Genomic DNA, 24,317 nt, shown 5'->3' with positions numbered 1-24,317 from the left:
TGAATTGATAATGAAGTCCATCGTTAGTTGCAGCCCAGTGCAGATAGTGAAAAATAGGATGAGCAGCAATTTCCAAAAACATCCCGCAAATGTTGATGAGTCTGTAAACTGTGTTTATGGCTTGTTTATAAAGCCTTGGCCGATGGAGGGCGCTGTAGACTCATATCACTAGTTATTTTCCACATCAACGCTGCAGCATCATGACCAGTTTTTTTTAAAGTAACCCACTCAATAAACCTACACTTTGATTATATACTATTGACTTCACTGTAAGTATTTAGTAAGTACATTAACCAAAAATCTAAGCAATTACCCTAATGTTAAATAAGTAATTTAATAATTTATCACTCTCTCTCTCTCTCTCTCTCCCTCTCTCTCTCTCTCTCTCTCTCTCTCTCTCTCTCTCTCTCTCTCTGTCTGACTCAGGTTTCAAGAAAAGTTGAACCAGTCTGAGCTCAGAGTAGCTGCGCTCAATTTTATCTGATATTGTGCGCTTATTTATCCAAAAAAAAAATGTTTGAATCATAAGAAAACAAAAAACCCATCTATCTCGCAGCTTGTAGCATCGGTCCAGCTGCCTGGTCTCATTTACTTTTTTAATTTTAGCGGATTCATCCAGACTTGAGGCGAAATGCAGCAGCCTGAGACCCAGCAGACAACTCAGCAAACAGCGACAGAAATACTGGATCCGACAGGTACAGTTTGGTCAACTTTCATCCCGGCATCTTTTAACCAGTCTCTACAGGAGGCTCAGAGTTACAGCAGCATCTTTAACTGATATCATTCAATTAATTTAAACACAGAAGGAATGTTTGTTTTCCTGACCACTTTCTCATAAGGCACCATTTATGAATGGTCTATAAGCTGTAGTTAATGGATTTATCATTAATAGCTCAGTTATAAACCATTAATAATAACAACTTCTGGGTTGCCAGGTTGGGGAAAAATCCTCCTCCAGCATGTCACTTTGCCGGCTTACTTTCAACACGTATCTTCTGGGAATAGGGCTCTTGGACAAAATCCACTGCACACGTGTTATGATATAACCATTTATTTACCTCTACATCCAGTTCTACTAGCTTTTGATCTGTACGCATGACTTAAAGTAGTTCAAATGTAGAGAGAATAATAAATATGAAATGCTGATGGTGAGAGCTGTTTTTATTACATTTTGAAGTTAAGAATTAAACATTTTGTTAAATAAAGACTCTCATGCATCAGTGTGCCCTGGTTAAATAAAATGTCCTGGTAATATCATGGATGTGTCTTTCTATTCAGCAATAACACAGACAAGTCATCAGGTTTGCAGTTGTAAATGTTAGTAGCCCATGACAATAAACAGTCTTGGATTTCTCAATTTGGCAAAAGTTAGTCAGTCACCTGTATTTATAAATGTTAAGACATCACTGATAAAAGGTTCTTCAATAATCCATCATGCCTGTATTTGTAAGTATGAGGGTAAATGCTAGTAAGATGTTTATAAATTAACATATCCTGCAGCTCTTTTCCTGAAGACAAGTGGTCAAACAGTCCTTTGAGCTAAAAAGACAAGTGGAGGTAGAGTAGGATATTCCACAATCTGGCAACCCAAAAGTTGTTCTTATTATTACTTACTTATTATTATTCAATGCTGCTCCAGGGAAGTTCAGTGCACAAGAAACATTTCTATATGTTTACATGTGGGAGCAAAGGGCTGCAGAAGGTCCTCCAAAGCAAAGACACAGGGCTAATTGGTTTCTTCTTTTAGAAAAGCGAAAAACAAATTGTGGTTAAGCTTTTCTTAGAAATACTTAAAATGCTTTTCCCACAGATCCAGAGGTAGAAGGATTTACTCAAGTATACTCCACCATATTCATCTGACAGCCGCAGAGTTACATTGCTGATTATGATTTTAAGAATGTATAATAATTAGTTCAAAGTTCTTGCACACACACCTTATCGATTGGAGCTTCAAAACAAAAACTATTACTGTGTAAAAATCAAAAATCCTGCATATCACTGATGACATAAGCATACAAAATATGATGTCTTATACATTAAATCAAACCACCCAACAGTATATAAACTAGGTATAATTAGCTAGCTACAACCATTAACGCTGCTTACATGCTATGAGCATGACATATAATAATATATTGGTTGTTCTTGGTGCTTTTACTCAAGTAAATGATTTGAATACGTCTCCCATCACTGCTCATATATCAGGAAAAAATTGAAAGAGGAATTAATGAAGAGGACAGAAAAATTATTTCAATATGTCCATGTTGTCTTCAGATGGGTTTGGATTTCAGAATTAGGCTCAAGATGACATGTAATTCAGAGGGCTCAGAACCAGGGGAACTAGTGGTAATGAAGGTAAAGAGGTCTTCCTCTCACCGCACATCTTCCTCCCATTTGTCCTCAGTTCAGTACCTGCGTCGGAGGAAATCGGCTCTGTGGGTGACTGTGTCTCTGCTGGCTCTGTCTCTGCTGGTGCTGGCAGTGGGTCTCATCTCTGCCACCCGCACTGACAATGTGCCCGTGGCTGGATATTACCCTGGCATCACAGTGAGTGACAGTCACCTCTTGTCTCACTAAAAATTGACTTTCAATAACCAGTCAAACACTCTTATGATTGTGACATTGTGTTTTTTTTCTTCCCTCATCTGAAACCTAATGATTCTCCTTGTTTTGCTCTCTTTGTACCTCCAGCTGAGTTTCGGAGCGTTTCTGGGCATTGTTGGCATCCACCTGGTGGAAAACCGCAGACCCATGGTGAGTCTGTTCCTCTGACTCTCATGTCAATGTTATAATGCATTTATAATCACATTATAATGATGATTTCATGTATTCAATTCATTCAACACCTTCACTGAAACCCGCCACTTGATTTAATTAGTACGTCAGACTTCAAGAAATGTCATATTGTTGCATGCATTGTTGGTGTTTTGTTCATCTCCAGCTGTAGGTAAATTTCTTTTGCTAAAGAGGAATAAGAAGAAGAAAAAAGAAATCTAAACCTTGGTTATAATGATGTGGTTTTATAGAATAACATAGAATAGATGACAAAATGTGTAGACCTGACCGGATCACTGCAAGCACATGGGTAAATGTAGATGGATAAGTAAATTCCTGTAGGTAAAGTGGCATAAAGTGTTTCCCAAATACAGCATGATGTATGCAGGTCAGTATTTCTAATTTCCTGAAGGTATATTTACTTAGACTATAAACATCTGGTTGCTAACTACGCCTGCACATCAAAAGCCCAGTGCGCTGATAAATAAACCAGACGTTTATAGCTACAGTATGTATGACCAGTGCAATGAGATTATGTAATGTGCCAGTCTCAACCTAAAAAATGATGGGAATGTTTCATATATTAGTTTTCATCTCTTCAGTAAAAGGTTAAGACACATACTTCATGTATGCCATGATATATTCACTAAAGTCTGTTTTCATTGCACTTTGGCCCCATTTTATTTTTATCAATACACCAACTTTTCCACCTCAGCCAAGCATAAAAACTTTTCTTTTTTTCTTTCTTTTTTTTTGTTGTTGCTATATTTAGATTTTTTTATTCCCATGTTTTTATTCAAGTATTTTAGTGTACAAAGTGAAAAACAGGTGGATGGAGAGGCATCTATTGACAGTTGGATTCAGTAATGTGCTGCAACAATGCAAACTAATTTAGCATCTAGCTAGTGGAGCATTTAGCAGCTATACATGCATATATTTTCCTACCACCAAACACCAAAGAGGAGAATAAAAAAAGGAGAGTAAATACTGGACTTAGATTTACCAGATGGACCAAAACACAAGGACAAAAGAATGACACTGTTGCTCAGTATCTACTGGATGCGCTAACAGGCAACTCTTGGCTAACAAGTTCACCATATTAACTTTTTAAAGGTCATAATATCTAAGAGTTGCGTTCATAGCTTGTTCTGCTGCACCCAAGAGGTCAGCTTGACAGTGACAGTTTTAACCGTGCAATATCTCACTCATATTGTAGCCTTCTGTTTGCTCTCTCTCTTTCAAGGTGACTTCTGTCAGATTTTTGAGCTTCATCATATTTATCCTCTAAAACTGAGGCATTGTTCCTGGAAAACAGGACATATATACACCATAAATTACAGGATTAGGTTACAGACTTTGCAAATTCGCTAAACTGTTTTACAGGAAATTGCTCTATTATGAGCAAGAAGCAAATCCGATTACTCGATGGCAGCATAATGTGTTCTTGGTCCTTGTGCCCAGGTCAGTGTACGTGACTGGATTTGTGGTTGGGGGAAAGTGAACGTGATTGGTTCTGGATTTCAGTGACAAGAGGAGAAATTGCATTAGTATTGGTCAGTCGCTGACAGGGCTCCTTTATTTCAGACAGGGACACAGGTATAATATCATCAAAATACCTCTCTGTACAACACAGGGTTCAAAAAAGAATCATGTTAATGACTCCAGAGAGGAGACACTCAGAGGTAGGCCAAAGATCTGTCTGAAAAGATTATTGATCAGAGAGCCAGTCTTTAAAACTGCTGAACTGACCCCCAATCAGCATTTAAAGCCGATCTCAACCAGTTTGGATCAGTCAAGTGGCCGACCAATGCGAACGCTACTTAAGGGCCAGTTGCAACCAGAAGCTGAAATTGTTCTTCTGTGTAATTTAAGTCGTATCACCAGTATCACATTCACAGTATATCAAACCCAACATGAGACTAACTGTGTTAAGTGCCTTGAAGAGGACACCAGTGACACAGAAACCAGAGTACGAGTACCTGAATCCGTCATAATTGTTTTGTTGCACACGTCTAATTTTGCTTAGTCTTATAGGTGTCTTGATGACTGTATTGTCTGAAAAGGCCTATAGGAATGTTTAATTTTTCAATTCGAAAAGAGGATGTATACAGCCGAGAAGTGCATATGTAAGACTCGTAGCACGGTTCTCATTTCAAAATGAGTTAAGTGGAAGCATTAAAAAGTCGGCTGGTGGCTTTTTCTACCAACTCATGAAGCTAATGTTATCTTAACTAGCTTACGTTAGCTTGCCATTTTAGCTGGCAAAATTGACAGTCATTGAGAAGTTTTTTTCTATGGCTGTCTGAAATCAGCCGACGCATTATGATGCATTTGAGAGTAGCAAGGACAAAGTCTTTTATTTATTCATAGTGTTTTCGATAATATTACATTCAACATTTAAAATCGCCTCTTGTATGAACAGATGTAAACTTTTACAAGAAAGGTTGCCATGGATTAAATGAGTGAGCTGTGGGCTACAACCAAGCTCCATTTTTTTCAGGCTATATTTGTTTACATGTTGGAGTACACAGAATTCACTATTAACAGTTCTCATTTGCTAGATACCAGGTGATTTACAGACAAGTATTAATTAATTACTTTAATACATATGGAAACTTAAAAACGTGATGATTCTCAGGGGGTTCTGCAGTTATAAGGAGTGTCTTTTGTCTATGCTGTTTAAAGGTTTATGACATATTGAATCTAAAAATATGTCGATAAGTTCAGATTTGACTGAGTTATAGCTCAATTACTCACTGATGATTTTTCCAATAACTGGTCGCGAGATGTTTTAAAGTAACTTAATTGCGCCACTGGTGCTGCTGGAACTGTTGATGCAGTTTTCATAACACCTGCATGCACATGTCCCTTTCACCCCACACAGTATCTTATCTCATGCCTAAGTTTTTGTAGGTGGAAACTGCCCTAATAATACACAAACTTGCCCAAATTATAAAGACTCGTGCAAATCAATCTTTACCCACCCAATTAAAGAAGACGTTCCCTGTGCATGGTCCCTGCGCCTGTCTCCATGGAAGTGTTATATCAGTGTGTGTGTGTGTGTGTGTGTGTGTGTGTGTGTGTGTGTGTGTGTGTGTGTGTTGTTAATTTTTCATGTGGTGTCCAGGGTGTCGTGTGCCTGGTCAGATCACTTTGTCTTACGTTACGCTACAGTGTACTGTATCTAATCCGGCCCACACAGAGAACCTTCCCAGAGATGTTCACACATGTGGAAAGATGCAGTGTCTTGTTTATACAGCTGACATGGTTCAATATATTAAACAAGCAGGTTTATGTAATGTTTGTGTGTGTGTGTGTGTGTGTGTGGCTGTAAATGTGTGAACACAGAGAGAAGACACAGACAAAGACAATCACTACCTGTTTTATCCATGACCACACTAACCTCCACTTTTCTATGACATTAGTAATTACTATTACTTTGATGAAACACAACTTTAAAACAAATGAGTAACAGGATAACAGTTTACATCTTAAAATTAGATTTTGACACAAAGTTCCTCTTCAAGACCAGGCCCATAATATAGAGGATGGAGGTTGTACTTCTGTGGTGCAAATTTCTAAGAAATTTGCGATTCATGAAATTATGTAGAAGAAAAACGAGTAGAGTAAACCTCAGGCTTTTAGGAAACCAGGGTAGTGGGTAGTCGCCTTCTTTGATTGGTTGGTAAGCCAGCTTTGGCTGCATCTGTCTGCCTCTCTGGCATCACTCCCAGCTCTGTGTGTTAAACTTTAATGGTGTGATCACTGCCACACTAGCGCTGGTCTACAGTGTCTCTTATGAGGCACATGTGGCATGATGTTCAGTCTCACACAGGTGTCGTCTTCCCTCCCGTGTCTGAGGCTTTGTGCTGTAACAAGAGCGCCTGCTGGCAGAGCGAGATCGCTCATTAAAGAACAACTAACCGTACCACAATGCCATCTGAGACATCTGAGAGCTCTGAAGCTTCTCTTACTTCCTGGATCTCACAGCCCTTTGCTCTTCTGACCCCATACAGCTGCTGATGGAGGGTTTGATGTTATTTGAACTGTAAACAGTTATAGAAGTGGTAAGTTCTTACTGCTGCCAAACAGGAAAGTTTCCTGTTTGACGTGAGACTGGAGAAAATCTAATACAGATATGAACTTTTATCCCTCCCTCCTGTTGAAGTGGACAACATCAGTCGAGGGTTAACACGGTTCAAACTTTACAGGTGACACAGACAATCTAATAAGACAGAAAATAATTTATTTGCACAAGTAATAATAAGGACATAATACTTATCAGGTATGAAAAAGGTTGCACTAATGCGATTTTAATGAATTTTTTAAGGAAATCTCGCCAAAAAAGTATAAATCAAGCTCTAAAATTTAAAAACAGTTTATCAGTCAATGAGAACAAACACATTAGCACAACGTACAAAGAGAAAATGATGAACAAGGCCACAAGACACAAAAATCAAATAATCTGACACATCAAATGAGCCTGAATTTAAATATGAAAATGGTATTTTATTCGACAGCTGTGCTGCGTTATTGAAAACAAAAACAAAAACATAGATATGAGACAGCTAGCAAAATATACCATATAAAATATGATTAAAAACAATTTTCAACAGAAATATTAACACACTGAAAATGAAAATCAAATAATATAGAGATAAGACGCCAACAACAAAACAGGTTAACAAAAGTTATGTTCCAGTTTAAGACAGTGGCTGATTGTTGTTCTTTGGTATAGAAATAGATCATCTAGAATATTGATTTGACTTGACAGACATTTATGTTGACTTTGTTTCGTGTCTATTTGTTGTCATGGTTGAATGGTGGTTACATACATATATAAGCATTGAAAAATCTTAATATATCTGCACTCTTCATTTGATCTTATCTTGTCCTCCAAAACGTTTAAAGGGATTGTGGAGCATGAAATTCTGTCCGTAAATGGAAGAAAAAAGAAAAACTCCCTTCCTATCTGCACTCACCCTGCCGCTCCTATAACAGGCTTCACTGCCCTGATACACTGTAAGATTTCTTTATGACTAAATGGTTCGTGTAGCTCATGTTCTTTGCTCTAGCAGCCTCCTCTGTAGTTACTGCCTGCATCACACAGAGTACCATCCTTTTGGTCACCTTGCAGCTTAGAGAGCAGAACAGTGAACCTTTTAAAGGCCGTATTTTACCCAGCAGGTCATGGGGGGATCAGTTCTTATTACCAGTGTGTCCAGCTGTGGTCATGATTGCTCACTGGACCACTGAGTAGGAGAAGAAGACCTTGTAGCGGTCAGCGACTTTAGTAACATAACCTGATAGGTATCTTTACCAAGGCCATGTGATTCCTCTTTGTCCTTAACCCTTCAACACAGATGTGTTTTCTTCTCTAAAACATTTATCATGTTTGTCTTTTATTGGTATTTCTCTTTGTATTTTAGTGTTGAAAGATGTATCCAGATCTTTTAGCAGCTATAGTACAATGTGAAAATAACGTGACATTGGGACATTGTTTAACGGTCCGATTTTACTGTTTTGCTTCACCCTCACTGCTCTCATGATGTCTTTTTCAGCGGCAGCAGGCAGCTGTTTATAGTGGAAAGCCTCTAAAAACTCACCATACACTACCTGGTCTGTACAGAGTAGCAGGCTGGCACAGTTAGCAACTAGCTGGTGAAGATAGTGGAGCATTTAGTAGCTAACGAGCCAGATGTTTTCCTCAGGAGGTGGTGGAGACCAAAAACAGAGCTAAAGCAGTTGTCGTAGTTGGTCGTTAGTTTAGATGGAGCTAGTTTTAAGTTAAATAGACAACTGGGTAGTTTAGTCCAGTGTTTCCCAACCTGGGAATGTTGAGTTGCTTAATGGGAGAAAAACCTGTGCTTTTTGTGAAATATTGGATAATTTGACCTCTTACGGCCTCAAAGTTGTTCAAATTAAACTATAGGATTAATTTAGAAGGACAATGTCATTTGAAACCTTACACACCTATATTTAATATGCTTTTTAAATGTAAAATCTGACAAGTAGCCAGTAAATATAGCTGTTAAATAATAAAGTGGAATAAAAACTGAAATATTTAATGTAGTGGAGTAGAGGAAAAGAGTGGGATAAAATGGTAATAATCAAGGAAAGTAGGAGTACAGTACTTGAATAAATGTATTTAGTCAGTTTCCACCACTTCAGTCTTTTTAATATTTCTTTGCTGACTCGACTCATGAGAGCAGAAAAGCACAGTTTGTCTGTGTGTTTTTAATCTTTTACATGTATTTGATTTTTCTCTCTCTTTCAGCTGTATTAGAGGGGGTTTGGGGATTTCGGCGACAGAGTGTGTGTTGAGGTGTTTTATGTGCTGGCAGCTGGTGCTAATGTGAAGTAATGCAGTTGTCAGGCTCTATTGTCTCTGCTGCTGGCCTCATCTCCCGCTCACAGCCCATAAAAGCAGAGTCATTTAAACTGCTAATGAAGTGGAGAGTCTGGACCAGCAGCAGATAAAACCCAGTCAGAAAAAGCTTATTTTCTCAGTTTGGCTCTTATTTCACTTTGATGAGGGAAATTCATTTAAAAAAAATCCCTTGTTTTCCCCTTCACCACACCTTGTGTTATGTACTCCTACACATTTCATACATAACAGATTGCCACCAGGTTAACTAAAAATGAACCTGAATGAAATGGACTGGTCAAATAAACCTGATTAGTTTGTTTTAAACGTTTACACTTCTATATGGAACAGGCATGTTTATTTCTGATTAGCCACAACCTATAAGACCAAACAACTCACACCTTGACTGAGTGTGCTCTAAAAAAACCAAAACCAGATGCTCAGGCAAAGCTGGCAACTGCCCCAATGCTATGATGAAGCTGCTATGTGCACTGCTGTACTCAGTGGGTAGTTGACAGGTTACATACACAGTACAGGGTGGAAGGTAGTTGGGGAATCAACCAGGATAAAGGAAAACACCAAAATTTGCCTGATCTCAAAGCAAATTAATACTTGTTCAACAGAAAAGAATGCTATTTTCAATATTATATATTATTTTTAAATTAGATTTTTCATATTAAATACTTTGTCATTATTTTCACTTATTTTAACGGTAGGAAAAGCCCAAGTGTTACAAAAAAATATTAATGGTAGAGCTAAATTGAATTCATATGTTTCTTTTTTACACATGTACTCTTCTGTAGTGTGACATGTGAAATCTTAAATGACATCAGACATCGAAGAAAAGGTAAAAAATGTTGCTAATGTCAGTGCAGGATCAGTGCATATACTGTACTGTAAATGATAGAAATCAAGAGTGTAGGTTTGCATACGGACAGTAGGAAGCTGGAGTCCTCAGAGAGAACCTACAGTGGCATAGGGAGAACATGCAAACTCCACAAACAAGGGGCCCCAGCCCTGGGTTTCAAAACCACAACCTTCTCCTGTGAGGCGAGAGCTGTAACCACCAGACCACTGAGCTGGCCCACAAGTAAGTCATTGGATTGTAAGGCATAAAAATATCATAAAAACATCGTAAGATAGTAAAGCATAAAATGTCATAAAAATGGTCATAGTATAATAAGGCATAAAATGTCACAGTACAGTAAGGTATAAAAACATCAAAGTATAGTAAGGCATAAAATGTCATAGTATAGTAAGATATAAAAACGTCATAGTATAGTAAGGCATAAAATGTCATAAAAACGTCATACTATAATAAGGCATAAAATGTCATAGTATAGTAAGATATAAAAACATCATAGTATAGTAAGGCATGAAATGTCCTAAAAATGTCATAGTATAGTATGTCATAAAAAATCCTACTATCATAAGGTATAAAAATGTCATAGTACAGTAGGGTATAAAAATTTCATATTATATTAAGGCATAATTTCTCATGAAAACGTCATAGTATAGTAAGGCATAAAACGTCATAGTATAGTAAGGCATAAAATGTCATAGTGTAGTAAGGCATAAAATTTCATAAAAACGTCATAGTATAGTAAGTTATAAAATGTCATAGTATAGTAAGGAAGAAAATGTCACAGTATAGTAAGGCATAAAATGTCATAAAAACGTCATGGTGTAGTATGTTATAAAAAATCCTAGTACCATAAGGTGTAAAAATGTCATAGTGAGGTATGAAAATGTCTAAGTAGGGGCGTCGTGTGGTGTAGTGGTCTAAGCAGGCGCCCCATGTGTAGAGGCTGCAGTTCAAATCCCGCATCAGACGGCCCTTCGCTGCATGTCATTCCACCTCTATCTATCTCTAGCCCAAAAAATATACTTTTAAAAAACATCAAAGTATAGTAAGGTATAAAATGTTAAAAAAATGTCATAGTATAGTGAGGCATAAAATGTCATAAAAACATCAAAGTATAGTAAAGCATAAAATGTAGTAGTATAGTAAGGCATAAAATGTCAAAAAAACAGTAAGGCATAAAATGTCATAGTGTAGTAAGGCATAAAATGTCATAGTGTAGTAAGGCATAAAATGTCATAAAAACGTCAAAGTACAGTAAGGCATAAAATGTCATGGTATAGTAAGGCATAAAGTGTCATAAAAATGTCATAGTATAGTAAGGCATAAAATGTCATAGTATAGTAAGGCATAAAATGTCATAAAAACATCAAAGTATAGTAAAGCATAAAATGTAGTAGTATAGTAAGGCATAAAAACATCATAGTATAGTAAGGCATAAAATGTCATAGTGTAGTAAGGCATAAAATGTCATAAAAACGTCATAGTGTAGTATGTTATAAAAAATCCTAGTATCATAAGGTGTAAAAATGTCATAGTACAGTAAGGCATAAAATGTCATAAAAACGTCATAGTATAGTAAGGCATAAAATGTCATATTATAGTAAGGTATAAAAATGTCATATTATAGTAAGGCATAAAATGTCATACAAACGTCATAGTATAATAAGGTATAAAATGTCATAAAAAATCCTAGTATCATGAGGTATAAAAACTTCATAGTATAATAAGGCATAAAAACATCATAGTATAGTAACGCATAAAATGTCAAAAAAAACGTCATAGTATAATGAGGCATAAAAACATCATAGTATAGTAAGGCATAAAATGTCGCAGTATAGTAAGGCATAAAATGTCATAAAAACGTCATAGTATACTAAGGTATAAAAACATCAAAGTAGTGGCGTCTTGTGGCGTAGTGGTCTAAGCAGGCGCCCCATGTGTAGAGCCCACAGTCCTCGCTGCAGTTGGCCCCGGTTCGAATCCCGCATCAGACGCCCCTTCGCTGCATGTCATTCCTCCTGTCTTTCTCCACTATACTGTCAAATAAAGGCATAAAAAAGCCCCAAAAATATACTTTTAAAAAACATCAAAGTATAATAAGGCATAAAATGTAAAAAAAAAAAATGTCATAGTATAGTGAGGCATAAAATGTCATAAAAACATCAAAGTATAGTAAGGCATAAAATGTAGTAGTATAGTAAGACATAAAATGTCATAAAAACGTTAATGACGGCCCTTCGCTGCATGTCATTCCCCCTCTCTCTGCCTCCCCATTTCCTGTCTCTCTCCACTATACTGTCAAATAAAGGCATAAAAAAGCCCAAAAAATATACTTTTAAAAAACATCAAAGTATAGTAAGGCATAAAATGTTAAAAAAATGTCATAGTATAGTGAGGCATAAAATGTCATAAAAACATCAAAGTATAGTAAGGCATAAAATGTAGTAGTATAGTAAGACATAAAATGTCATAAAAATGTTAAAGTTTAATAAGCCATAAAAACATCATAAAAACGTCAAAGTATAGTAAGGCATAAAATATCATGGTATAGTAAGGCATAAAATGTCATAAAAATGTCATAGTATAGTAAGGCATAAAATGTCAAAAAAACGTCATAGTATAATAAGGCATAAATACATCATAGTATAGTAAGGCATAAAATGTCACAGTATAGTAAGGGATAAAATGTCATAAAAACGTCATAGTGTAGTATGTTATAAAAAATCCTAGTATCATGTGATATAAAAACATCATAGTACAGTAAGGCATAAAGTGTCATAAAAACGTCATAGTATAGTATGTCATAGAATGTCATAGTATAGTAAGGTATGAAATGTCATAAAAATGTCATAGTATAGTAAGGTATAAAATGTCATAGTATAGTAAGGCATAAAATGTCAAAAAAACGTCATAGTATAATAAGGCATAAAAACATCATAGTATAGTAAGGCATAAAATGTCATAAAAACATCATAGTGTAGTATGTTATAAAAAATCCTAGTATCATAAGGTGTAGTGAGGCATAAAATGTCATAAAAATGTCATATTATAGTAAGGCATAAAATGTCATATTATAGTAAGGTATAAAAATGTCATATTATAGTAAGGCATAAAATGTCATAGTATAGTAAGGCATAAAATGTCATAGTATAGTAAGGCATAAAATGTCATAAAAACGTCATAGTATAGTAAGGCATAAAATGTCATAGTATATTAAGGTATAAAAACATCAAAGTAGGGGCGCCGTGTGGCGTAGTGGTCTAAGCAGGCGCCCCATGTGTAGAGGCTACTGTCTCTCTCAACTATACTGTCAAATAATGGCATAAAAAAGCCCAAAAAATATACTTTTAAAAAACATCAAAGTATAGTAAGGCACAGAATGTCATAGTATAGTAAGGCATAAAATGTCATAGTGTAGTAAGGCATAAAATGTCAAAAAAACGTGATAGTATAATAAGGCATAAAAACATCATAGTATAGTAAGGCATAAAATGTCACAGTATAGTAAGGTATAAAATGTCAAAAATAAAATTAATAGTATAGTAAGGCATAAAATGTCATAAAAACACCATAGTATAGTATGTCATAAAAAATCCTAGTATCATAAGGTATAAAAATGTCATAGTACAGTAAGGCATAAAATGTCATAGTATAATAAGGCATAAAATGTCATAGTATAGTAAGGTATAAAATGTCAAAAAATTGTCATAGTATAGTAAGGCATAAAATGTCAAAAAAACGTCATAGTATAATGAGGCATAAAAACATCATAGTATAGTAAGGCATAAAATGTCATAGTATAGTAAGGCATAAAATGTCATAGTATAGTAAGGTATAAAATGTCAAAAAAAATTAATAGTATAGTAAGGCATAAAATGTCATAAAAACACCATAGTATAGTATGTCATAAAAAATCCTAGTATCATAAGGTATAAAAATGTCATAGTACAGTAAGGCATAAAATGTCATAGTATAATAAGGCATAAAATGTCGTAGTATAGTAAGGTATAAAATGTCAAAAAAATGTCATAGTATAGTAATGCATAAAATGTCAAAAAAACATCATAGTATAATGAGGCATAAAAACATCATAGTATATTAAGGCATAAAATGTCATAAAAACGTCATTGTATAGTATGTCATAATTAATCCTAGTATCATAAGGTATAAAAACATCAAAGTATAGAAAGGCATAGAATGTCATAGTATAGTAAGGCATAAAATGTCATAAAAACGTCATAGTATAGTAAGGCATAAAATGTCAAAAAAACGTCATAGTATAATAAGGTATAAAAACATCATAGTATTGTACGGCATAAAATGTCATAAAAACGTCATAGTATAATAAGGCATAAAAACATCATATTATAGTAAGGCATAAAATGTCATAGTATAGTAAAACATAAATTGTCAAAAAAACGTCATAGTATAATAAGGCATAAAAACATCATAGTATAGTAAGTCATAAAATATCATAGTATAGTAAGGCATATAATGTCAAAAAAACGTCATAGTATAATAAGGCATAAAAACATCATAGTATAGTAAGGTATAAAATATCATAGTATCATAAGGTATAAAAATGCCATAGTACAGTAAGGCATAAAACGTCAGAGTATAGTAAGGCATAAAATATCATAGTATCATAAGGTATAAAAATGTCATAGTACAGTAAGGCATAAAATGTCAAAAAAACGTCATAGTATAATAAGACATAAAAACATCATAGTATAGTAAGGCATAAAAACATCATAGTATAGTAAGGCATAATTTCTCATTAAAACGTCATAGTATTGTAAGGCATAAAATGTCATAAAAATGTCATAGTATAGTAAGACATGAAAAGTTATAAAAAAAGTCATAGTACAGTAAGGCAAAAAAAAGTCACAGTATAGTAAGGCAAAAAAAGTCATTTTATAGTAAGGTATAAAAAGTCATAGTATAGTAAGGCATAAAATGTCATAAAAACGTTATTGTATAGTATGTCATAATTAATCCTAGTATCATAAGGTATAAAAACATCAAAGTATAGAAAGGCATAAAATGCCATAGTATAGTAAGGAATAAAAACATCATAGTATAGTAAGGTATAAAATGTCATAAAAATGTCATAGTATAGTATTACATAAAATGTCATAGTATAGGAAGGCATAATTTCTCATGAAAACGTCACCGTATAGTATGTAAAAAAAAATCCTAATATCATAAAGTATGAAAATGTCATAGTATAAGAAGGTATTAAATTATACAAAAACAGGTATAAAATGGCATAAAAACATCATAGTAGCTTACAGTAAGACATAATATAGCATACTCATAGTATAGTAAAGCATAAAAACGTCTACACACGTCTATCTGCTACATAGATTTACTTGTCAAGCCTGCCCTTTAAGCCCCTTATTATTGGCCCTAGCAATTGAACAATTATGCATCACAATTAAACCATTTTGGACAGGTGACAGGGTTGTTGTGTCCCTATCAATGTTGACACCAAACCTACGCCCTTGATAGAAATACACATGTTTTTTAAACTGTTCTTAATTTTTGTGACAAACTGCTGAAGCCTATCCCATATGCTGTTTCAGGTAGATGGATACAGCAGATGAAAGAACAAAGTGCATGTGTTTAATCTTATGTTTCAGTGCAGGAGGTTTGGTCCTGGAGGAGCGATTGAACAGACAGGAAACGATGCTCAGTGATAAAGTTTATGATCAGACATCTGTGATCAGCCAGCTGGGTCTACTGCACTGTTTGTGTGTGTGTGTGTGTGTGTGTGTGTGTGTGTGTGTGTGTGTGTGTGTGTGTGTGTGTGTGTGTGTCGTATGCCTTACAGTAGAAGCTTTATAGAAGAAAAGTGTTTCACATCATTCAGATTTGGGTTTATTGATCAGTGATCACATTCTTAGGCTTAATTTACAGATCTGTTTGAATGTGCAAGATTGTTCCTTGCTGTGTGTGTGTGTGTGTGTGTGTATGTGTGTGTGTGTGTGTGTGTGTGTGTGTGTGTGAGTGGGTTTCAGTTTGGGAGAATTAGATTGACCTTGCTGGTACAAAAGGCCGTCCCTCTGTCCTGTACATTGCCTCTTTCCCCATAAATTACCCACAAAGCACCTCTGTGTTGGCAGAGCAAGAGGCCGTACATTTCCTTTATCGTTCTGCAGCCCTGACACTGCAGACGAGGACACACACCAGCAGAGACACTAAGCTTACATAAACTTTGACTTCAATCTGGATTTTGCCTTTATATCATACAAATTCCAGCATATGAATTAATAAATAAGAAAAAAATATTAAAGACTCAGGATAATTAAATTACGATATTCTGACACAATATTGCAAAAAGTAGAAAGTAGATTTAGAAATAAATGTAAATATGTCAAAAAGTGATCAATGATATGTCCTCTGTCTTTATGTTTACCTCTGTAAACTTTGAGTTTATTGTTATTTTTAACAACTTAAATAAAACAGAATGAAATACTGGAAATTTGCAAATTCAAGATTTCCACATCAGATTTACCATTTATTAGTGGTTTTATTTCTTGATTCATTTTTATTTGACTAATTTTTCAACTTTTGTGCATTTACTAATTGAGAATTTTTTTATTTGAATAAGAAAAGTGTCAGAAATGTGTTTCCAAGTAATGGAAAGACACTTAGTAGCTGTGCATTCAAATAACACAAAACACAAACTGATAATCTCATAACTGTTTTGATGCTTATTTATTCTGATGTGGTTACTTTTTCTTTTTTCCAAGATTACTTCTCATGACCGTATCCTCCTTTTTTTCTTCCCATACATTCTTTTCCACCTCTCCTTAAGCTCATGGCAGCCATCATCTTCGTCAGTATCGGAGTCATCGCGTCTTTCTTCTGCGCCATTGTGGACGGGATCATCGCTTCAGAGTTCATTGTAAGTTTTACATGTATTCATGTGCCTTTTCTTTTCTTTTTTTTTTTGTCTGAACAAACTCTGACACATTCACACACCAATCCGAGACTGGCACAGACACCATAGTAAAATCAGGAACTTTGTAGATGCAATCAGACAGATTTGACTCTGGACATGTGAACCAGATAAACTCATCTCAGTGCCGGACCTGCAGAGAGCGGCTGGGTCACCTGAAGAGCTGAAGGAAACATTCAGCACAACAGGGATGATTACATGTGACCAAAAATTATCCACCCACTGTAAACTCTTGTATTCTGATGCAAAAAAACATACAGTAAATATGCAACAACCAAAGTCAATTACATTAAAATAAAAACATGTTTATCTTCATATCATATTTGAACAGAATAGAGAATAGAGAATATATTTTCCATGATTTGGTGTACACACAGTAATTGGTAAAACATTAGAAAAAAAAAGGTTGGGAAATAAGGTGTTTACAATTTTCTATAAAGAGTAAAAAAAACAACCACATTATATTACAGCCCCAACCTTATTCTTACTGTGTAATGTAAAATGTACATTGTAGTTGCATTCACTAAAAGATGTATTCGTTTGTAGGAAAAAATACAATATAAAAGAGGGGAGCTCAGTTCCACTCACACTACAGAGATTTATTATCAAGTGTCAAACAAAAGCATTTATTTCTCCTTTCCTCTAAAATGGCCAGTAGTTACTCCCTTGTCCCCATAGGTCCAATTATTCTAGTTTTCTTCTACTGTATCTGTATTTAAGTACCAGTAACAACTGCTAACTATGGTATTAGTACCTTATTCATACAACGCAATGTCAGTGTAAAAGCTCAGGCTGTTTTATAGTTTCACCCAATATTTTGGAATATATTTTTTATTGAAATTTACTGTATCACATAAAATGCAATTCCACAAATATTGTTTCCCTCTCTCTCCTTGCCACTACATATACATCTGTGTCAACTATTACATAATGTTTGTATTTAATAAGTAGCAGCCTCAAGAAGTCAAAAAGCACTTTCATAATCTGTCACTTTATCAGCACGTTGTCTTTCTCTCCAACAGTAAAACTCCAGACTAAATTTATATGTGTGTCATTATATTTGCACAAATATCTGCATTTGTTTATGTGGGAACTGAAAATGCAGAGAGGTCAAATAAGGTCATTGTCGCTTCCTCACTGGATACATCAAATGTTTGGATACACACACACAAACACCTGAGTTTGTCACATCAGCCTACTGAATTTTAATGAGTATCTTAATGAGTACGGACCAGGAACAGTGGACCTCCCAGCACCTGGCCCTGAGTCACTGATATTGATCAGCAGTGCTATCAAACCCTTGCAGATATATTTCTTTTGTGCTCACGGGACAGTAAAAGTCATATTTATTGCACCTCCAAGGCTTTGGACAATGAAAATGATTTTATTACCGTTCACATTATATAAAGTCCAGTGATGTTTAGTGCTGGAGGTTTTGCAGTCCGGTGCAGTGGACGCTTTTGAGGGCAAGAACATGTTGTAAACCTTCACTGCTGCAGTGACAGAGAAGCAGGAGGAGGATGGACACATGGTTCAAATTCACACACATGTAACTTTACAGGACACAAAAGGGAAAGTATATAATTCAATTCTTTAAATCATAGAGATCTACTCTAAAGAAAAACAGCTGTGCTGTATGACAAGTGGATTAACTTGTACTTCAGTCCCTGTATAATTGTGGCTTATGTATTTAACAAGTCTTCTCTCTTTCTGATCTTTCTAACACACTCACACATACAGGACATTAGACCCTTGCAGGAGGACATGTGCGACTTCTATGCCAGTGGATCGGGCTACGCCTACGACAGCTACTACACAGAGGTGATTCTCATACACACAGTATACAACAAAACTGAGTACACCTGTGTGCAATATGACTACAATGTTACTGTGTCATCTTACAATAATTGTCTTATTTTTAAGTAGAAGTATAGGGTATTTGATTAGACTACATTGAATACAGGCCCTGAAGTACAACCTAACTGCAACAAGAGCGAGTACACAGCAAGGTACAAGGCTAAATGCATGAACAAGACTATAAAAGAACCTGTGAACATCACATCAGCTTCCTCAGTTTGGGTTGTGTCTAATGCAACATGGGTCCACATAGTACAAGAAGAGCCAAATTACCAATAAGAGAGGACGCAGTGGTCGTCCTCGAAAAATGACATATGTTATTTACACATCCTTGTACTGAAAAACAGACGGGTAAATGTTTCTGACTCAGCAAAAGGATGGATCATCTGTCAGTGACTGATCCGGCAGCTGCATGAGTGCAAAAGCTGTGGGGGATAAGATGACATTTATAGATAAAAAATAAAGGCCGACATACAAAATATGGCAAAAATAAATGACTGGAATCACACTAATGGAGGGTGTACTGACTTTTGTTACAGTCAGTTTTTTAATATGGACCTTTCCTTATAGTTTAATTAGTCCAACATTTGTGCTTTTCAAATGAATTTGGCTTCATTCTTCTCATTCTTTGTCTAAAAACGAATATAATTGAATTAAATGAAAAGGATTTCTAATTACTTAACATTTTAGTCACATTGACCAGGGGTGTACTCAGTCGTGTTGTATGCTGTAATGTATATACACTTCATATACCACCTGACATTGTCTGCACTGTATAAGTCCCCTAACCTGTGGTTTTTATTCACCTTTAGTTGTAGTCTTCCTCCTCCTCCACACTGCTTTACCTTTGTGTCTCAGTTGTTGTCTTTCAAATGGTGTAAATGATGATTTGAATGCATTTTAAGGTTAATATAGGAATATATTGTTCTTCGTTGAAAGTTTCACATAGTGCGTAATGACATCTAGTGGTCAGATAATGTTACTGCACAGATTTACTGACAGCAACAAACACTTGTCATCAAACCAAATTACAAGCAAACAGAGAATCTGGATACATGTTGACATGCAGTCAGTTACTTTCCGGTCATGTGTTTCTTTCTCCAAACTTGTATCAGTTCCATGAGGTTAATAAAACATAATACAAATGAGTGAAACTCTGAGAATATTTGAAGTCATCAAACCTCACTGACTCTGCAGGTGACGTGCCGTTCATTCGACAAAGCATGCAAGCTGAAACTGAGGAGCAACACCTGCTACTGCTGCTACCTGTACAACTGTGAGAGGTGAGCGACAAGGAGTTCACAGGCTAAAGCACCAACTTAAGGCTGAAAAGGTTCTTTGCTGTCTGTGAGCAATAAGACATATCTATCAAGTGACTTCCTACTATTCATAGCGAAGTGAGAAAAAAACTTTGAAGATCAACTGTGATCACATGTCCGCTCAGAGGAGGAAATAGAGATGTAGATTAACCATCCATCAGCTATACTGGAAGATCTTAATTATAAATGACAGCAGGGCCTGTGGAAAATCACTGTCCTGGATTTCTGTGCTAGCTGCCAAAATTGCATGTACAGTCTGTGCTGCTGGAAAATCACTCTTACAAGACACACACAGGCTGACACGGATCATGTGATTTTGGCACTTCCTTGCCTTGCGGAGGTTTATATTTTTATCCTTCCAAGATTTTGAAGGAAGGAAGAATATGAAGGATGGAGAGCTTCAGAAAAAGTATTTTCCTGCTTGCAACCATAGCATCACTCAGTCATTAGCTGATAAACAGCTGCCTGGAAGGTTTAAAATGTAATAGAGTGAGTGATGGACAGTGTGCGGTGCTCTTTGTTTTCTTCCTTGTCTGGAAGAATTGAAATTAAAACACCTGTGATATGAAGTGGAAAGTGGTGTTCATACAGTGGTAATCATTAAATCAACAAGAGCTGAACTCCATTGATCATCATCTGTTCCAGTGATACACTTGAATGAAACATAACCATTAGTGATACTAATTACACCTGTGCACCTCCTGCTGTGACAGGTCAAAATATCAGCTGTGAGGGAGGTATACATGCTTTGTGATTTATAGCAACTAAAATACTGACCAGTGCTCTTCTCTTCTTCCTCCAGCACAGAGTACCACACACAGTACTATGAGTTCACTGGTGTCAGCAGCTGCTGGGATGTGATCCACTTGTACCGTCTGCTGTGGGCCTCAGTGGTGCTCAACGTGATTGGCTTGTTCCTGGGTATTATCACTGCTGCCATCCTCGGAGCATACAAGGACATGGTGAGCTGGAGTTCCTTTATAAATCTTTATAGACAAGAAGTTAGACATGATGTAAAGGCAGACTGAGTCCTGAGCAAAATAAAAACCTTGTAGTATTACATTGATGATGAAGGCTTTTTATTATGCTCAATACAAGTTACCTTTCCTTATTGCCCACAGGTCACACAGAATAACAAGCTGTTTTGTTGCCTCTGTGTAAACCATCAGGAAGTGTCATTACAATAATTTTTAATAATTCAATAACCACAAAACTTGAACTTATAATGTCTCACTAGAGCTTCTTTCAAAGCTCCCTAAAGTTTAGATTTTTCACTGAAAGAGGAAGCGCCCTAAGCTGAATCCGATCACTACAATTCCTGAATAAACTCATGAGATTGAATTGTCGAAAATAATCAACTGAACTGACTTTGCTGTATACTGGCATTTTTAATGTTTTTTTTTTTTTTTAATAATCTAACCTTATTTTTTATCTGTATTGCTCACACTTGAAGGAACTCCAAACTCAATCTAAAATGCAGTTTTTCTGGCATGAAGCGCAGTCTAATAATCTGTTTCAAAGACATGAAAATCTATGATTTTATTGTGTTAATCTTAATGGTTCTGATTTTATTATTATGGTTCCTACAGTACAATAGGCAGCTGTCATACCTCTTATAAAATGAAGTGTGTGTGGTTCGTGTGTAACTGGGACACACTCACTCACATTTGCATTCCAGCTTCCTTTGATGATTTACCATCTTATCCCAAACATGTTTGCTGTTTCTTGCAGCAGAAGCCGACTCCTCAGATGGCTCCCAGCCCGGCACCGCCACCCCACATCCTGTACAACCCGACCCAGCACATGCTCACCTACGCTGGCTTCTGTCCTTCAGGACAGACTCTGCCTGCCTACCCTAACTATCCAATACCAGTGCAGGTGGGGGCCAGAAACAAAAAGAAAAAAGAAACATTCAGTGAAAAACACAGTAGGAAAAGCACAGGTGTAAATAATAAAATGAATGTTGGCTGAATTCCATTTAGCTGCTTTAGTTTCAGGGTCATGATATCGTACACTTGTGGTTTCACTGTTACACTGTCATGGCTCATCGGGGAAATTAAAAAGAACAGAGCTATTGGTAATGTTTTTAGTAACACTCATGTTTTACCTGCTGCGACAGGTAAAAATGTCTCCTGTGAAAAAATACCTATTTCACATTCCATTCTATTAGTTTGGCAAACAGATGAGTATCACTGGCTCAAATTTATTTTTGCTGCACTTGCACAGCTGTTCCACTCTAACATCAAAGCACTTGACCAGAGAGAAAACTATTAATCTGCACTGCTGCCACGTCACATGGATACACAGATGGATACCTGCAAAACTTGTGTGAGGATTTGCTACTTTTTCCAGTCTTACTTTGTAGTAAACTGATTATCTTTGGGTTTTGGACAGCAGGACAAAATCTGAAAACAACACCTTATATTCATTATTCACTTTCTGATGTTTTAACGACCAAACAACTGACTAACAACAATAAATACAATAAAACTGGCAAAACACCCTCACAGACCCACTGGCACGGCTGTAGACTGTGATGGTGATCATCCAAGAGCCTGTTGAGAACAGGAATGCCTGATTGATGGGCCATAAACTGAAGCATGACCTCTGCTGTAGTTGTTAAATAAGCCAACCACCCTTATTCAGGAGATGCATTGGTTTATTTATATCATAGTGACTTTGTTTGAAATGTGTAAAATTTATTATTGATGGTGTCTAATCTTTGCTGATATTTCTATGGCTGCTACCAGAGAACCAAACTACACAAATCAAAGTAAAAACCACACCTCACATAAAAATGTAAGAAATAATTTCAGGTATCCTTGGCTCTACTTCCACATACTGCAACAACCTACCACTCCCTGTCTCTTCTCCTCTCCCTCAGCATAACAACAACTACCAGGCACCTGCTACACCCCAGCTAATCCCTGAGGGAGGCCTTACCTCCACCTCCTGCCCGTCTGATGAGAACCAGCAGCCCTCTCAGGCTCCCACCCAACCACAACCTCAGGGAGCCAACCAAGAACCAGGAGGCTTCATGCTGACTCCCAACGCTCCTGTCCTCTATGGATCCTCCTACAGCCCCTTTGAGAAACCACCTCCTTACGCCTGCTGAGGTCTCAGAGAAACATATGGGGCATGTTGGAGAAAAAACATTGATCTGGTCAGACTGAATGTAGCACAAGACATTTCATAGGTGACCTTGTAGATGGAAAACACTCAAGTGAGCATCACAATTCCTGATTTAAATGTTATGTATCATGTGTCTGATGGATTCGAACTGAAGTGAGACAGATTTATAGCTATTTAGTGTGATTGTATAGACATAATTAAGTTATTTCATGTGTATTCATTAAACGGAAACAGTCCTGGAAACACGCTTATTTTCTTCCGTGCTATAAGTTAGATACCTCTGTCACACCTACAGGTAAATATGAAGCTACAGCCAGCAGCTGTTAAGCTTAGCTAAGCTTAGCATTATGACTGGAAAAAGAGAAACAACTGGCCTGGCTCTTTCCAAACATAACAAAATCTGACTACCAGCAAGAAAGCGAGTAAGCGTATTTCCCCAATTGTCCACCTTTTCCGTCAAGCCTTAAGCTGGCCTTCAGATGTTACATAGGTTTATACACTTGACTGTGATCTGACATTTGTTTCTGTTAAACCTTGTGCTGATTGAATTACAGCTGTATTGTGTTTTTATCTCACTATGCTAACTACCGTACAAGCAATTAAAAGGGCTTTCTTGAAATGTGAACTGGAGTAAATGATGCTGGTGTTGCTGTTACTTTGCTTAATCATTTAATGTGCACTTTATAGTTAATATAGCCTACTGTATATATTATTGATAATGCATGCTAACTGCTGTGAGATAGGAGTATATAGCTGTTACTGCTATGAAATACATTATGTATTAAAGAGGCACCTATTAGAAATCCCTACATTCACTGATGCATAAAAATAGATGTAGAGTACAGGCTTCAGCATTTTTCGAAATACGCTTATTTGTTTACCTGCCAAAAGTCAGATGAGAATATCAGTACCACTTTTGTATTTGTATGGTAAATAAGAAGCACCAACACGTGAGTAGTATCAATCTTATCTCTAAGCAAGAAAGTGAATTTCCAAAAAATATTGAAATAAACATTTAAAATCCCACATTTAAAAATA

The 24,317-nt window shown here is 36.2% G+C and overlaps 1 protein-coding gene across 1 annotated transcript; it reads left to right on the top strand.

Moving 5' to 3' along the window:
* The first annotated feature begins 470 nt into the window (after nt 1–470).
* Nucleotides 471–23,904, top strand: tmem255b (transmembrane protein 255B). Its single transcript, XM_023424392.2, has 9 exons — nt 471–695; nt 2,405–2,547; nt 2,692–2,754; nt 16,828–16,917; nt 18,712–18,792; nt 20,026–20,111; nt 20,950–21,109; nt 21,879–22,025; nt 23,032–23,904. Exons 1-9 carry the CDS (start codon nt 632–634, stop codon nt 23,260–23,262), a joined length of 1,065 nt encoding a protein of 354 aa, XP_023280160.1. The 5' UTR covers nt 471–631; the 3' UTR covers nt 23,263–23,904.
* Nucleotides 23,905–24,317: the final 413 nt, after the last annotated feature.

Source organism: Seriola lalandi, unplaced genomic scaffold, assembly GCF_002814215.2.
Source record: "Seriola lalandi dorsalis isolate HSWRI2012SDOR001 ecotype SW California unplaced genomic scaffold, Sedor1 jcf7180002054735, whole genome shotgun sequence".
In the NCBI taxonomy this organism is placed as follows: domain Eukaryota; kingdom Metazoa; phylum Chordata; class Actinopteri; order Carangiformes; family Carangidae; genus Seriola; species Seriola lalandi.
This window is presented reverse-complemented; position numbering and strand designations above follow the sequence as displayed.